Source organism: Phyllobates terribilis, unplaced genomic scaffold, assembly GCF_046119375.1.
Source record: "Phyllobates terribilis strain yellow unplaced genomic scaffold, ASM4611937v1 Scaffold_5__5_contigs__length_657084704, whole genome shotgun sequence".
NCBI classification, from domain to species: Eukaryota; Metazoa; Chordata; class Amphibia; order Anura; family Dendrobatidae; genus Phyllobates; species Phyllobates terribilis.
The window spans coordinates 74,644,142-74,661,852 of NW_027362765.1; the positions used below are offsets into that span (position 1 = coordinate 74,644,142).

Genomic DNA, 17,711 nt, shown 5'->3' on the forward strand with positions numbered 1-17,711 from the left:
GATCTTGAAGTCACTCATGATGATAGTGGGGATGTCAGCAGAAAGGAAGTGAAGCAGCCAGGTGGTGAAGTGGTCGAAGAAAGTGGTGGCTGGTCCTGGGGGGCGGTAGATGACAGCCAGTTGGAGGGGGAATAGATGTGCACAGAATGCACCTCAAAAGAGGGGAAATGGACAGAGGGTGGCAGTGGGATGTGGGTGAAGGAGCAGTTGTCTGAGAAAACCTACTCCTCCACCATTCTTGCCATTGGAGCGGGGTGTGTGAGAAAAATAGGATCCACCGTACGAAAATGCAGCTGTAGAGGCTTTGTCATAGGGGGTGAGCCAGGCTTCAGTGATGCCGAGGAAGGAAAGTTTGTTAGTAGTGAAAAGGTCTTAGATGTAGGAAAGTTTGTTTCCGATGGAGCGAGCGTTCCATAGTGCTCCTGTTAGTGGGACTGGGATCACACACGACCGTGCCTTATTGGAGGTTCAGCTGCAAAAAACACAGATCTGTCTGGTCTGTTATTCCTTTAAGTAACTCTGCCGCGGTGTGCGGTTTGTCTCCCAGATAAATTAGCTTCAGCAGAGCCTGTTGCCGCTTCGCTGTGGCAGTGCTGCAGAGCTTCCTGCTGAAGTGGTCTACGTGGTCTGAGATAACACATCGGAGATGACGGATGAGGAGAAGCAGGAGGGGGTGCAGGAACTGGAGTAGGAGGTGGAGGAAACCCTGATAGAAGTAGAGAAAGCAATCCTCCGCGTCAGGAGCACATGTGCCATGCCAGGGTATGAATCGGCTCCAGCCTCCACAATGTGTGTGCCGTCAGGGAAATGTAGTGTCCCAGACCACAAGCGCTTGTCCACTTGTTGGTTGTTAAGTGGACAATCCCAGTAAGTGCGTTGGTAAGGACACGGGTAATGTTCCCGCACACATGCTGGTACAAGGCGGGGATGCCACACCGGGAGAAAAAGTGCTGGCTGGGGACTGAGTACCGAGTGACGGCTGGCACCTTGAGTCGGCGGAAATCTTCCGTGTCAACAAGCCTAAACAGCAACATTTCCTCACCAAGCAGCCTGGAAATGTGCCCGTTTAGCATTTGGGCCTGTAGGTGGGTGGGTGGCTGGAAACTTTCTGTTTCGTTCCAAGGCTTGGGGTAGGGACAGCTGAACGCTATGCTGGGACAAGGATTTGGTAGTGCCTGATGATGGTGTGTCAGAATGTGCAAGGACAGTTGCAGGGCGGGAGGCATCTGCCCCAGTGTCATGGGCAGGGGATTGGGAAGCACCTAGTACAGGGGAAGAGGCAGTGGTGTAACCCGTTTGCACCAATTGTGGACCCAGGCGTTCGGCCCACCGAGTCAGGTGCTTAGAAGACATGTGCCTGAACATGCTGGTGGTGGTTAGGCTCTTAGTAGTCAGGTTGAAAATGGCAATATTGTTTGTCTGAGAACTCTTTATAAAAGTCCCAGACTGGGGAACACCTAACTCTTTGATGAAGAAATTCACGAGTAGTGATGCTCTGCGGAACAGTTGCTCGCCTTCTCCCTCTGGTCACCCGACTGCCTCTTCCTGCCTGTTTCGGTGCTGCCGATCCCTCCTCATCAGCGCTGCTGGCTTCGCTCCTCATGCCAGCTTCCCAGGTTGGGTCTGTGACTTCATCATCAACCATCTCATCTTCCACCGCTGCACCCTGGTCCTCCTGACTTTGTGACTTAACACCAAGACTTACCGGCAACTGTGTCTCATCATCATCTTTCTCCTTAGACAAAATTTGCCGTTCCCCTCCATTATCTGCTTGTGGCCTTGACTGCTCTATGTTTTGTGCATCACTAAACAGCATGACCTACTGTCCCTCTTGGGGCATGCAGGTTGAGAGGCTACAATCAAGAAATGATGTTGTAAAAAGCTTCTCTAAGTGTCCTAGTGTAGGATTACTAGTCTCCTGGGACTCAACATGGTGGGAGGAAGGAGGATCAGGGTGAGGATTAAGTTATCCAGACTGTAGGCTGGTGAGACTGGACCGTGTGGAAGACAGGGTGGTGCTGCCAAGCCTCCTGGAAGCATCTGCTATCCAACCGACCCATCTGTTCCCACTGCTCTGTCTTCAGAAATGATATACCGTGTCTCCCTGCCAAGTGAGACACGTGGATGGGCGCTTTTCTTGTGCTCCAGTAACAGGCATAGTCGCACCTGCCCCACGTCCTCGGTGTCTACATGCACCATCATCAGCACTTCCACTTTTCCATCCCATATCTCACGATTTACGCATTTTCTAATTGCCAGGTCTCTTGAAATCAAGTTTATTTTTAATAAAAGAAAAAAATTGGTCACCTGCTGCAGTGAATGTGATTTTTTTGGCGTTTGATACCACCGCAATGTAACAGAAAGCATGCAAAAGTGTATGGTAATTTAATCCAGAAAAAATTTTGAACACTTTTTTGGAGTGTTGTATATCACAGAAATGTACTCCAGAGCACGGAATACTGTGAGAAATTTAATCCAGTAAAAAATTGTAACACTTTTTTTGGAGTTTTATAGAACACCAAAATGTACCACAAAGCATGTAATACTCGATGGATTACAATATATAAAAAATTTTCACGCACCGAAAAAAATGCAGCAACTACACATTTTGCAAGAGACTGAAAAGCCCTAATCCCTGTCTACAGACTGTATTCTGCCACTCTCCCTGCTCCTGCAACTGTCTCGCTTTCCCTAGACTAAATCCAGAATATATGTGATCCAAACAGCAAAGCAAAAGATTAGCCCTTACAAGGGCTCTTAGAATGTTGGTTCATCTTCAGCACCAGTATCAACACTACTGGACTCTGATTCCTTATACTGTGCACACACATGCCTGGACAAGTACTCTCTCCCTTCAATAACAACTGTCACAGAGCTGTGCAATGGTGTCAGTGTGCCCAAAAAAACATATGCCAAAGGCAAGGTGAGAAAATAAGGTATATTAATTAACCAAAGACCAAACCAAAACTGAAAAAAAACTTAATAGATACATATAAAAGCACCCATGTAACGGGTCTGGGAGGCGGAACCTCTGGGCTACTATACAAGGGAGCGGTCCTTGTAAGGGAGCGGGTGGCGACCAGGCAGGCAGTCACAGCAGGTGACCGGGACAGTCTCTGGGTGTACGGGCAGAAGGTCACGGCAAGTGATCAGGGCAGTCTCTGGAAGAACGGGCTGGAGGTCACGGCAAGTGACCGGGGCAGTCTCTGGAAGAACGGGCTGGAGGTCACGGCAAGTGACCGGGGCAGTCTCTAGGTAAAGGGTAGGTACGACCTGTGATGGCTGAACCTCCAGGTAGGCTAGCAAGGCAGATGGAGGATGTGTGCTCCCAGGTGAGCAAGCGAGAGTCTCTGGAATAGCAGGTGGTCACAGCACGTGACGGCGGAGCCTCCAGGTAGGCAAGCAGGCAGGTAGCGGAGAAGCGCTCCCAGGTGAGCGGGCAAGCTGGTCCATAGACAGACTGACCGGAGTTGTAAGGCAGACCGTCGGACCTCAGGCAAGCAGGCAGGTAGCTGATGTGCGCTCCCAGGTGAGCGGGCAAGTTGGTCCTTAGACAGACTGACCGGAGTTGTAAGGCAGACCGTCGGACCTCAGGCAGGCAGGCAGGTAACAGGAAATCAGGCAGGATTAGGACAGCAAGCTGGCAGGAATCTGGCAGGTAACTGGCACGTAACTGGCAAGGGACCTGAGGGCTGAAGCAGAGTAGAACGGTGCAACAACATTGCTCGGGCACCTCCATTTTGGAGGAGGTGCCTTATATATGGTAAAGTCCTCCGGCCATTGGCCGGGGACTCCTTAGGACGGCGCGCGCGGCCCCTTTAAGAGGGAGGGAGGGCGCGCGCGCGCGCCCTAAGCACAGTGGCCGGGAAGGAGCGCGTGCTGCCAGCAGAGCGGGAGAGGGACGCCGGGCACGGAGCAGAGCGGTGAGGGGAACAGCGTCCCTGCCTAGCAGAGGGCAGGGACGCCGGCACTACAACCCATATCAAAATATATATCTATATATTAAATATACAGAATGGGGGAAGGGTAGTGGGGTAAATGTAGAATGATTAACATGTAGACTTGCCCTTGAATTCCCTAATGGGCTTATATTCCGCTTGTCAGTGGAGATTGACACCCTAGCGAATCGACTTGGCGCTCACTCCACGTCTGCTCTCCATCCGTGACCCTTCCTCTCCCTAGACAGACATACATATATACAGAAAAAAAATCATCAATTAATGATGAAAAGCAGACAGTCATATTATTGCTAACACGCTGAATGTAAAATGACAGTAATTAATGTACCAATTATATAGAGACAGGGAAAATATATAAATTAATATGATTTAATGATATAAAGATATCGAATGCACCAATCTATGGATCATTTAGTGTGATATAGGAACCATTAATCATAAGCCCTTTCTGAGTGGATAGGGGCTTATTAGAGTGCTAGTAATTGCAGGCAGAAAAGAAACATTATACCCCTGTCGTTATAAAAGCCTGTGTACTAGATCAATAATTGGCTCAGGCATTAAGAAAATGTCAAAGAACATTTTAGTCAGCAGTAACTAGAAAACATCTATAGGTGATGAGTAACCGATCCCAACGCGTTTCTTCCCCTCCTAGTCTGGGGTTAATCAGGGGACAATGTTAGAAGACAGCCATAATGGGTCAATGGGCAGATGCGGGAAGAGAATGCACCCCGACCGGAGAATACCCATGTCACAGAGCTGTGCAATGGCGTCATTGTGCCAAGCCTGGCGGCGCCTGTCCTTTTGTAATCCCTGATGATTTCATACGGCCAGCCAATCACTGTAATGGCACTACCAAGATGACTACGGCATTACAATGACTGGTAGGCAATCCCCGCATGCTTATTGGCTGTGTAACAGGCGCCAAACATGAGGGGCTGGGATTTGAGTTTGAAATCGACCACCACCCAATGTTCGCCAAATAACAAGCACATCCGAGAACCCGGATACTCGAGTGATATCTGAGTATCACCGAGCACGTTCGCTCATCCCTAACAGAATCTTGACAAAAATCCAGAAAATCACATTGTATGATTTTTGCACAATTGCTTTGCATTTTATTGCATGAAATAAGAATTTGATACAATAGAAAAACAGAACTTAATATTTGGTACAGAAACCTTTGTTTGCAATTCGAGAGGTCAGACGTTTCCTGCCTTTCTTGACCAAGTTTGCACACACTGCAGCAGGGATTTTGGCCCACTCCTCCATATAGATCTTCTCCAGATCTTTCAGGTTTTGGGGCTGTCACTGGCAACGTTGAGTTTCAGCTCCCTCCCAAACATTTTCTATTAGGTTCAGGTCTGTAGATGGTCTAGGCTACTCTAGGAGCTTGAAATGCTTCTTACGGAGCCACTCCTTAGTTGCCCTGGCTTTGTGTTTCAGGTCATTGTCATTCTGGAAGACCCAGCCACGACCCATCTTCAGTTCTCTTACTGAGGGAAGGAGGTTGTTGGACTAAAATCTTGTGATACATGACCCCATCCATCCTCCCTTTAATACGGTGAAGTCATCCTGTCCACTTTGCAGGAAAGCGCACCCAAAGTATGATGTTTCCTCCACCATGCTTCACAGTTGGGCCAGTGTTCTTGGGGTTATACTCATCCTTCTTCCTCCAAACACGGCGAGTGGAGTTGATACCAAAAAGTTCTATTTTGGTCTCATCTGACCACATGACCTTCTCCCATGCCTCCTCTGGATCATCCAGATGGTCATTGGCAAACTTCAAATGGGCCAAGACAGCTGGTGGCGTGAGAGGTGGGACCCTGCATGCCCTGCAGGATTTTAATCCATAACGGTGTAGTGTGTTAGTAACGATAATGTTTGAGACCCAGCTCTCTTCAGGTCATTGACCAGGTCCTCCCATGTAGTTCTTGGCTTATTCATGACCTTTCTCAGAATCATCCTTACCCCAGGAGGCGAGATTTTGCATGGGGCCCCAGACCGAAGAAGATTGACAGTCATTTTGTGTTTCTTCCATTTTCTAATAATTGTATCAACAGTTGTTGCCTTTTCACCAAGCTGCTTGCCTATTGTCCTGTAGCCCATCCCAGCCTTCTGCAGGTCTACAGTTTTGTCCTCGGTGTCCTTAGACAGCTCTTTGTCTTGGCCATGGTGCACAGGTTGGAGTGTGATTGATTGTGTGTGTGTCAGGGGGGAGACCGGGGTGTAAGTACTTTCAGAATAAGGGATCCAGGACTTGCGGGGGGAAAGATAGAGTAGTTACTGCTGCTCGGTGTTATGTTTGAATCACTCCCGTGTGTATGATTTGCGACTGTTTGACAGCTTTATTACATGTGAGGAATGTCTATTTCTTACACATTCCTCACATGTAATAAAGCTGTCAAACAGTTGAAAAATCATACACACGGGAGTGATTCGAACATAACACCGAGCAGCTGTAACTACTCGGTGCTCGCCCGAGCATACTCGGCGAAAGGGTTAACAGAACATACTCGCTCAACACTACCCACGAGATTCCCACGGGAAGCGCTGCCCCAGTGCGAGAGAGATACCGACAGATACCTCCCCAGATGTATAAAGAGGTTAAGGAGATGCTAGCCCATATGTTACAGAATGGTGTGATACTGGATAGTCAGAGTCCGAGGGCAGCCCCGATTGTCCTGGTCAGGAAGAAAGATGGGACCCTGCGTTTCTGTGTGGACTATAGACAACTGAATGCCTGTACAGTACGATACTCTTACCCACTACCCCGAATCGAAGAGTCCCTGTCGGCCTTAGGGAAGGCAAGATATTTCTCCTCCTTGGATCTGGCCAGCGGGTATTGGCGAGTGCCCGTGTCTGCACATGACCGTGCGAAGACGGCTTTCATATTACCCATGCAACTGTTCGATTTCAATCAGATGCCCTTCGGCCTGACTAACGCCCCCGGGACATTCCAGCGTCTGATGGAGAGGTGCCTGGGCGATTTGAACTTCGAGGCGACACTAATTTATCTTGTCGACATAATTGTCTATGCCGCCAGCGACTGGAGCAAGTACTGAGTCGCCTACAGAGTCATGGCCTAAAGGTGAAGCCCCAGAAGTGCCACCTGTTCCGCAAACAGATCGAATATCTCAGTCATATTGTGTCCGGTGAAGGAGTCAGGCCCACCCGGAAAAAGGTGGCCGCCGTACAGGAGTGGCCTACCCCGAAGACAGTGAAGAACGTTGAGGCCTTCCTGGGACTTGTCGGGTACTACCGAAGATTCGTGAAGAACTTCACCCGCATAGCCAACCCATTGCTGGAGCTACTTAAAGGAGTGCCGGGGGGCTCCAAGAATCAGGCGATTCGGTTGGGAAGCAGCCAGGAAGAGGCCTTCCGTGCCCTAAAAATGGCCCTGACTGAGGCCCCAATACTAGCCTATGCGGATTTCTCCCAACCATTCATACTCCACACTGATGGGAGCCTACATGGTCTGGGAGCCGTGTTATCCCAAGTACAGGAGGAGAAAGAGCGCGTGATTGCATACGCCAGTCGCTCCCTTCATGACTCTGAGAGGAACCCAGATAATTATAGCTCTTTCAAATTAGAGTTGCTGGCTCTGGTTTGGGCAATGACCGAGAAGTTTGCAGAGTATTTGTCCGGGTCCAAAGTACTGGTGAGAACAGATAACAACCCGCTGGCTCACCTGGAGAATGTGAAATTGGGGGCCCTGGAGCAGCGATGGGTGGCCCGGCCCGCATGGCCAGGTACCGGTATAAGATCGCCTACCGGTCAAAGGCAGAGAATACTCACGATGACGCTCTCTCCAGAGTGACATATGAACCCGATGAAGATTTGGAGGCGGATGAGGTCCCTAGCTTCCGAAGTTTCGTGGGACCACTGGTCGCGCAGCAGGGACAGAGCGGAGAGATGTCGGAAGAACAACTGCTAGGGCAGCCAAGAGATGACTGGGTCCGACTTCAACAGACTGACAAAGAAGTTACCCAGTTACGTCAATGGGTGGCTTTGAGACAGGTCCCCAGTCGAAAGGAGAGGAGTACCCTGTCCCCGGGGGCCCTGAAAATTCAGGATCACTTGGCAAGTGGTGATCCCAGAGAAGTTGGTCGGAGTAGTGGCTAAGGAGGCTCAAGAAAGAGGGGCTCACTTCGGACCAGAGAAGACATTTCAGTGGTTGCAGAGGCTGGTGTATAACCCCCGACTGCGAGCAACAATAGAAGACACTTGTCGGATCTGTGAGCTGGTTAAGCCCCCGGAGCTGTGGGTCCCCATACAAACCATTGTGACTTCTGCCCCCTTGGAGGTGCTGATGATCGACTATTTGACTGTTGGACCGGCGCATCTCGGGTATGAACATTGCCTGGTGATGACAGACCACTTCACAAAGTTTGCGGTGGTTACCCTGACCAGAGACCAGACCGCCAAATCAGCTGCGCAGGCCATCTGCCAAGACTTCATTCTGGTGAACGACTGCCCAAAGAGGATCCATTCCAATTAAGGCGCCTGTTTCCAGGGCTGGGTGATAGAAGAGCTGTACCGGTTGTACAGTATTGAGAAGTCACGGACTACTCCTTACCACCCTCAAGGAAATGCGGCCTGTGAACGCTTTAATCGGACACTGATCCAAATGCTCCGCACATTGGAGGAAGATCGGAAGATACGATGGCCTGAGTTTGTGGCCGAGCTGCTGTGGGTCTACAACAACCGAGTGAATAGTACGACGGGGTTCACTTCTTATACCTTACTGTTCGGGCAAAAGGGGAGAGATTTTACCGAGTTAGAGCTGGACCCCGAGGAGGACTACCCACGGACGGGGATGTCCTCCTGGGTCCGGGAACACCGGCATCGACTGCAGACCCTCCGATGGTTGGTACAACAAAAGTTTCAGGAGCTCAATCATCATGAGACATTGCCTCTTCGAGGGACTGCTCTGAGGCCAGGGGAGCGGTTGTTGGTTCGAGACAGGCGGCACCGAGGCAAATTGAGTAGGCGGTGGGAAAGGACCCTGCACCGAGTGAAGTTCAGGGTTGGCGCTGAAGGACCTGTGTATGAAGTTCAACCCGAGGGGGCTGAAGGAACCCCTACCAGAGTGGTTCATCGTAGTATGCTGCGGCCCTGTCTATCTAATGATGACAAAGATGAAGAAGGATCACCTGCTTCTAGAGAGGATCTGGTCACAGTTGCCCCAAGCCACAATGTGGATGAAGAAGAATTGTTGATTCTACCTCCGAGCCCCAGCACTCGATTACCTGCTGTCCCCAGTGCAGGCGGTGAGGGAACATCATCGGTTGAAGCCACCGGGCAGGCGGAGATTGGGAATCCAATTGTCCCTGCACCCCCCCATCGGTCAAACTGAGTTACGCCGGTCAGAACGGACAACAGCAGGAGTGCCTCCTCACCGTTAAGAACAAGATCAGTTTATATGGCAACTTATCGTCCAGGAAGTACAAGAATGTGAACGTTTTGGTAAAGGAACTCTCGCCCGTGGAATGGCGAGTTAAAGGAGAGCGGTAGTGTAAGGGGGAAGACCGGGGTGTAAGTACTTTCAGAACAAGGGATCCGGAACTGCCGGGGCCGTGCCTCTGGTTGCAGGGGGAAGACAGACTGCGAGCACAGGAGTCAGGTGACCGGGAAGCTGGAGGCGTGTCCAGGGGTCAGGTGACCGGGGAGCTGGGGGGCGTGTCTAGGAAGAGGGAGAAAAGGGAGGTTTGCGCGGGAAAGCAGGGAGTTGTCAGTTGGGGTCAAGCCCCACTAGAGGGAGAAGAGACGCAGGGTCCGTGGAGCCGAGCAAGTGAGGTGCAGTGGTATGGCCTAGGGGCTCAGCGGGTCAAACCGGAGACCGCCCACTGCCGCCAGAAGACATGGAGCCGAGCAAGTGAGGTGCAGTGTTATGGACTAGGGGCTCAGCGGGTCAAAACGGAGACCGCCCTCTGCCGCCAGAAGACGGAGCATTGTTTAGGCGGGGAAGCCAGAAGAAAACAACACCGGCATTAGCCGGCAACTGCCTTGTGGGGAACAAGAGTCAGCTAAGTGTAAAACTACCTATTACAACCTTGTCGACTCTGCTACATCCAGCCAAACTGTGGATTGTCGGTTATAATCTGTTACCGGCTACTCCCCTTGTTGTCCCCATATTTCCCCTGTTACTCCCTTTGTGGAGATTGACCCTGTTACAATACCCCCCCCCCCACACACACACACACACCTGTTTATTAACCCTGTACTGGCTGCTCTGTGTTTCTGTGTCACTGCATCTGACTCGCCCCCTGGGCCGTGGGGCACCCAGGATCGGGCTTCTGTGCGATGCTGGGGTAGTAGTGGCAACCCTATCCCGTGGCTCAGGGTGGTCAGACCAAATGCTGTGGCAGTCTATTTATAGATTTGGGAATGTCCGACTACGCCACCCGTGGATTGCGGTCAGAGATAACCGCCGCTGCGAGGCAGACCACTGAGGCTGGTGTTGGTGTGCAGCTCAGGGGTAGGATAACTCCCCACGGGAAGAGTGTAGCCTCAGGGCAGTGTAGGTGAATGCTGGGGGTGATAGTGCAGGCCGCAATAGTAAGAGTTCAGAGTCCGCTTTATTGCAGATGTTATTACTGACCCAACAGGAGTACCGGGTAGGAATGGGCCTGGGTGTCTGAGGGCATTCGGGCGAGCCCCACTGGTCAGGGTGAGTGTGTAGGCCTACCGTTCTCTCTCTATGCCCTTGCTGACTATCCCCCTTTTCGTGGTGTAATAGCCCACGTCCCTGAGCTGGCCGTGTACTTTGCCTGTATGGCTTGCGACTCGGGCCTTAGGTACCTTTTGCTTCTCCTTGCTGTACTGGTCCCTCTGTGTGGCGGAGCCTCCAGGCTTCTTAGGCCAAGGGACCTGAAATCCCTCGCGGGTTGGTTCTCTGCTGCTGGGCTTGCAACCCTGACAGCCTCGGACCTCAATGTCCGGTTGTGTACTTCTCTCAGCCAGGACCGGCTCTCGTCGCCTCTGTCCCTGGCTTGCAGTCTCTCCTCTGCCTCACGGACTCCTCAGCTGCTGCTGACCTGTCCCTTTCCTCTGGGAACCCTTCTGGATGCTTCAGAAGTGGGTCCTGGTCTCTCTAACCCTGCCCTCAGTTCCAGTTTTTATAGGGGCAGCCTGCTCCCCCTACTGGCCTGGGACAGGAGGTGCTGCATGCTAATGGTCCCTGACCAGGGAACCTCCCTCCTGCTCTCAGACACAGCCTTTAATATTTGTGGCATCCAGGCCTGGGGTGACAGACATCTAAAGTACCTGTGTCACATGTGGACAGATGTCTTTTATACAGTTAAAAAATTAAAACACGTGCAGTTAATACAAATAGTGAGTGCAGAGTATGAAGGCTTCTTAAAGAAAAACTAACAGGTCTGTGAGAGCCAGAGTTCTTGTTGATCAAATACTAATTTCATGCAATAAAATGCTATTTAATTATGTAAAAATCATACAATGTGATTTTCTGTTTTTTTTATTTTTAGTTTCTGTCTCTCACAGGTGAAGTGTACCTACGATAACAGTTACAGACCTCTCCATTTTTTTGTAGGTGGGAAAACTTGAAAAATCGGCAATGTATCAAATACTTATTTTCCCATTGTATATGTTTACAGAACAGCTCCAGAATGTGGTGCACCATGCTATGTATATACTGTAGAACTGCTGGAGTATAGGGGATTGCTGTATACACAACACAGCTCCGTAATAATATATACCATACGTCTCCCCCTTTCTGTCACCAAACCATAAGCTACATATATTATTATAGCTCTGCGTACATAGCAATCCCTTTGACTCCAGCAGCTCTATATACATAGCACAGTGCACTACACAGTTACATAGCTTCACCTGTATCTGTATAGAAATATATATTATAATAAGCGTGGTGATATGATGGCTCCCCTGGAACTTTAATAGAACATATAAATGATAATAAGTGGTGCTATGTAACTTTGGTGCACCGTGCTATGTATATATTATTGCTGGAGTCCAGAAGATTTAGTTCGGTGTAATTCTTGATATCTGTATTATTCTGTGTGTATGTATATGTATGTGTGTATATATACAGGATGCAATTCTAAGTATATCCTCTTTATTTTTTACATTTGGAAGCATGGTCTTTATTAGGGGTGTGGCAAATTTTAAGCAACTGTAAATTTTGTTCCAGATGTCCAGAAAAAGTTTAATAGTAGGTTGGCAACCCTGAGTATAGAATTAACTTCTGTCAGTGTTTGCTCTCTGCTGTATGGTGTTGGTGGGTCTGCAAGCTAATTAAGCTCCTGAAATCCTGCTGTCCACTGCAGGTTATAATCTGATTTGCTTCTGTGAAAGTTGTGCCTTGCTATTCTCCCAGTGGACGTTCCTGATGTTTGACCTCAACTCACTTTTTTAATATTCTTTTTTACGATTTTGTCATTATATTGACTATTTTCTTGCCTCTGGTTCACTTCTCTGGATAACAGCTCTTCCAAGGAAACAATCCAGTTGACCCAATTGTGAAACCACATCCTTGTACAGGTGTTAAGGGGTGAAGGCCGTAGTTCCTCTGGAATGTGCCAGACGAAGTTGATTGCACCAAATCTGTCTGAGGTAGCCTTTTCGAGCATGCAGGCCTCTGCCAGTCAGCACAATATGTACATGACCAGTCCTGCTCTTCCCATGTGCTTTGCTCTGTTTAGAGTGCTTGTACCTGTCAGAGAGTACATGAGATGAAATCACCTAATAAAAGTGATTTAAGGCCTTTTTATGAGTCTTCTGAAAATATAACTTGAAATGATTAGCGACAAACACAGTGAAATATGAATCTACAGAAGAAAAGGCTACAATAGAGAAGTGAACATTTTAAAGCGCACAGCCTGGTGGCCAAACACCATAAACTATCAGACCCTATTTTTTAAATAAATACATATTAATATAAGTAAAGTGTTATTTAAAACCTAATAAAATCTGTTTTATTCTTGGCAGATGACCATACTAGGAGCTCCGAGGGACATGTAATATTCTCAGATTTTGCAGCTGATAATCGTAGTAGCACATCTGATCAATATGAAAAACCTGTAACTTTCACAGATACACCTCAAGCTCATCTAAGAAAAAATCTGTCACCTGATCCTTCTCAACAAGTCCTCTCTTCTGCTTCATCAAAGACAAATATGCAAAATGAAAGTCAAAGAAGTGCTGTTGAGAATGAAATAGCTTATATAGGGGAGAAATCATTTTCATGTTCAGAATGTGGTAAATACTATAGTAGTAAATCAAGCCTTGTTACACATCAGAGAATTCACACAGGGGAGAAGCCGTATTCATGTTCAGAATGTGGGAAACGTTATAGTGTGAAAGAGAAACTTGAAATACATCAAAGAATTCACACAGGGGCGAAGCCATTTTCAAGCTCCAAATGTACGAAATCATTTGAACAGCAAACAGTTTTAACAGGGCATGAGAAAATTCACACAGGGAAGAAGCCATTTTCTTGCTCAGACTGTAAGAAATGTTTTATATACAAATCACATCTTGTTAAACATCAAAGAATTCACACAGGGGAGGAGTCATTTTCAAGCTCCAAATGTGGGAAATCATTTAAGCAGCAATCCGTTTTAACAGGACATGAGAAAGTTCACATAGGGAAGAAGCCATTTTCAAGCTCAGAATGTGGAAAAGATTATAGTGAGGAGAAATCCATACTTAGAATACATCAGAGAAGTCACACAGGAGGGAAACCATTTGTCTGTTCAGAATGTAGGAAATTTTTTAATCAGAAATCAAATCTTGTTGCACATCTGAGAATTCACACAGGAGAGAAGCCATTTTCATGTTCAGACTGTGGGAAAGGTTTTTATCAGAAAGCAATTTTTGTTACACATCAGAGAATTCACACAGGGGAGAAGCCATTTATCTGTTCAGAATGTGGAAAATGTTTTAATCAGAAAGGAAATCTTGTTAGACATCAGTTAACTCACACAGGGGAGAAACCATTTTCATGTTCAGAATGTGGGAAACATTTCATTAGTAGATCAAGACTTGTTGTACATCAGATAAGTCACACAGAGCAGAAACCATTTTCATGTTCAGAATGTGGGAAAGGTTTTAGGGATAAATCCGAACTTTCTATACATCAAAGAACTCACACAGGGGAAATGCCATTTTCATGTTCTACTTGTGGGAAATGTTTTAATCGGAATTCAAATCTTGTCACACATCAGACAATTCATACAGGGGAGAAACCATTTTCATGTTCAGAATGTGGGAAAAGTTTTAGGAATAAATCAGAACTTTATGTACATCAAAGAACTCACACAGGGGAAAAACCATTTTCATGTTCAAATTGTGGGAAATGTTTTAATCGGAAATCAATTCTTGTCCGACATCAGAAAACTCACACAGAGAAGTAACCATTTTATTTTTTTAATTGTTTTATTAACAACATGTACTAGGAAAACATATAAGTTATACTAAAGTCACTTGTCTACAAAAGAAAGAGTAAACAATTTAATGCACTAAATGGTTATTAGAAAATGTATACAATTACCAATGACCATTTGTTATTTAAAAGTAATAAATATAAAATAATACACCTATATTTGAACAAAGCTTGTATTTTCCATTTGTAGAACTACAGTACAAAAGCGTTGTGTGTTGATGCTTTCCTCCATCCTATTTTAAATTGACCATGGAAAGATGATGTTGTACATGATTTGGACAACTGCCAAGCTAGCCATTCTATACCCCGCTTATCTCATCCAATTAGCAGAGTCACAAATAGAGGAGACCTAGAAATCATGAGGTGTCAAAGGAAAAGTATGAATAAAAACTCCTTTAAACCACTTTATTAAGGATGAAACAATTATTTAGCATGGTCATGAAGAGTATAATTCACGACTTTTAACCCCTTCACGACCGATGACGTATAGATATGTCATCTTTCGTGTTCTTGCCTTTCATGCGGGCTCCAGCACTAAGTCCGCATCTTTCCCTGTACATGACAGTTGATTTGATGTCACTTGGGCCACGTTCCTATGATGAGTTTTTGTTGCATTTTTTACACTGCATGTTTTTGCTGCCTCCAAAATACAGCTTCTTAGCAAAGTGGATGGGATGTATATAAATCTCATGTGCACTGTACTTTTTATAAACACTGCGTAAACTCATCTGCGGAGCATTTTTAAAATCCACAGTATTTCAATTTGTCTTGCGAGTTCGCTGAGTTTTCTATGTGGAATTTCCTCATAGACTTGTATAAGGTGCAGAAATTCCACAGGTAAAAAACTCATGTAATTCGCAGCTAAGTATGTCTGTTGTCAAAAGCAAAAAAACAGGAAGCATCAAATTAGTATTTACAGCATGATGCACCAGGGACAAAAATGAGATGAAAACTCATGTTGAAAAAAGTACACAAAAATGCAATGAAAAAATGCAAGTAAACTAATTTAAATTATAGGTGCAGAAATTCTGCAACTTCAAAAACGACACGGTTGGTTCCTAGTTGAGGACCAGGTGAGTACGTCTGCAAGAACCCCTAGGAAGTGTAGCCAGAAGAGAAAATGAGAAAATCTGGGAAAAGATAGCAACACTACTTCTAGCACCACTCACAACCACAGCTCATAGGAACTGAAAACACAGCAAAGGACTGAGCTGGGAGCAGGGTTAAATAGCCTACCTCATGATCAGGTGTTGAATACCTCCCAATTATCCCCAAACAGCCACTCCCTGCTAGCTTGCACAGCAGAATGGAAACAATCCCATTATTGCCTAGTGACAGACAAAGCAGTGTCATGCGTTGCTTGGCAACCGGGGAACACTGTGTCCCATGTTCCCCGGGCAGAGAAATCAGTAAGAGACACAGTGTCCCGCGTCCTCACGCATCCTACGACACCAGAATGCGATGCTCCATAAGATTGGGACGGTTTCCCTGCACACGTAGTAGCTACGCCTCCAGGCTCAGGACAATGTCGTCGCCTGCAACCGGAGTAGTGTAGCACCGGACCAGATCCATTCCCAAGTGGAAGCACAGAACAACAATTCCTAACAGTACCCCCCTCCTTAGTAGAGACCTCCGGGCTCCCACCACCCACCACCCACCAAATATTAGCAGAGACCGCCGGGAGCACATTGTCCCCTCCCTCAAAACATGGAGGCCAAGGATGGAATTCTAGATTACAGAAGAAGGGAGACATTCTCAAGCCCTTCTGGTGTCTATTGTTTAGGGTGAAATCTGCCACGGCTAAGTATGATCCCCAATCATGCTGAGTACGGGAGCAAAAACATCTTAGATAGGACTCAAGACACTTGTTGGCTCACTCTGTTTGTCCATTAGGTTGAGGATGGTATGCATATGAAAATGAGAGTTCTGACCCGAGGCATTTACAGAAACCCTTTCAGAATCTGGAGATAAACTGGGACCCACAATCGGAGACAGTATTCATAGGAACCCCATGTAATCTTACCACCTGAACAAGGAACAAATCTACCAAGTCCTGCTCACTGGACAGCTGAGCCAAAGGAATCAAATGGTATTGTTTAGAAAATCGGTCCACAATAACCCATGACGTAATCATACCCTTGGAGTCCGGGAGATCCGTAATGAAGTCCAGGGATATGTGGGACCAAGGACGTACAGGAATGGGCAAAGGGAGAAGCTTCCCTTCTGGGGTGACGCAAGGCACCTTGTTCCTGGCACAGATCTTGCATGTCTTAACATAAGCTTCAACATCCTTACCTAAGGATGACCACCAATACTTTCTGCTCAACAGGTGGCAAGTCCCCTTAATGCCTGGGTGGCCCACTGTGACTGAGTCATGACACTTTCTGAGTAAGCCCAAACGTAACTGCACCAGAACGAATAATTTATCATGAGGTGTGCTGAACAGAGCCATCCCCTGAGTCTTAACCACCTCCAAAGTAAAATTGACAAAAGAGACTACAATGCCCTTTGGAAGAATGAAATCCGGTTCCGTAATTTCAGACTCGCTAGGACAAAGACTCTGAGAGAGAGCATCTGCCTGAACCTTCTTGGTCCCAGGGAGATAAGAGATCGAAAAAATTTAATCTGGTAAAAAACAAGACCCATCTGGCTTGCCTCGAGTTTAGTCTCCTAGCATTCTCTAAAAAAAACAGATTCTTATGGTCAGTAAGCAACGTGAATGGGTGCTTAGATCCCTCAAGTAGATGCCTCCACTCCTCCAGAGCTAATTTTATGGCAAGAAGTTCACGATTGCTGATGTCATAATTGAGCTCTGGAGGAGAGAATTTCCAAGAAAAAATGTGCAAGGCCTTAAATTCATTAGAGTGGTGGAACAATGGAAGAGCACCCCTACCTCAGAGACATCCACTTCCACCACAAAAGGATGATTGACATCACGCTGAACCAAAACTGGAGTGGAGGAAAAGGCCTTCTTAAGTGTATCAAAGGCCTTAATGGCCTCCAGTCCCCAATTAGACATGTCTGCCCCCTTATGGGTAAGATTGTGAGAGGTGTCACCACCTTGGAAAAACCCTTAATAAACCTCCATTAATAATTGGCAAAATCCAAAAACCGCTACAATCCCTTGTTTTGATACAGGGAAAATATGCATTTTTTGATACAGGGAAAATCTATATTTTTCTACCGTGTTAGCCAGTAGATAGAAAAATATTTAGATTTGAGAGTCCTCAGTGGTTGATACCTTTTAATGGCTAACTGAAAAGATGGTAACAAGTTTCAAGCTTTCGAGACTACTCAGGCCTCTTCATCAGGCATAGTATACCAAAAAC

At 47.0% G+C, this 17,711-nt stretch overlaps 1 protein-coding gene across 1 annotated transcript in view; it reads left to right on the plus strand.

Moving 5' to 3' along the window:
• LOC141272053 (uncharacterized) overlaps positions 1-14,432 on the plus strand; it is a 32,402-nt gene extending 17,970 nt beyond the window's left edge. The window contains exon 8 of the mRNA XM_073682346.1: positions 12,927-14,432. Coding sequence (XP_073538447.1) covers positions 12,927-14,353 — 1,427 coding nt within the window. The 3' untranslated portion in view covers positions 14,354-14,432. The remainder of the gene's footprint in view (positions 1-12,926) is intronic.
• The last annotated feature ends 3,279 nt before the right edge of the window (positions 14,433-17,711 follow it).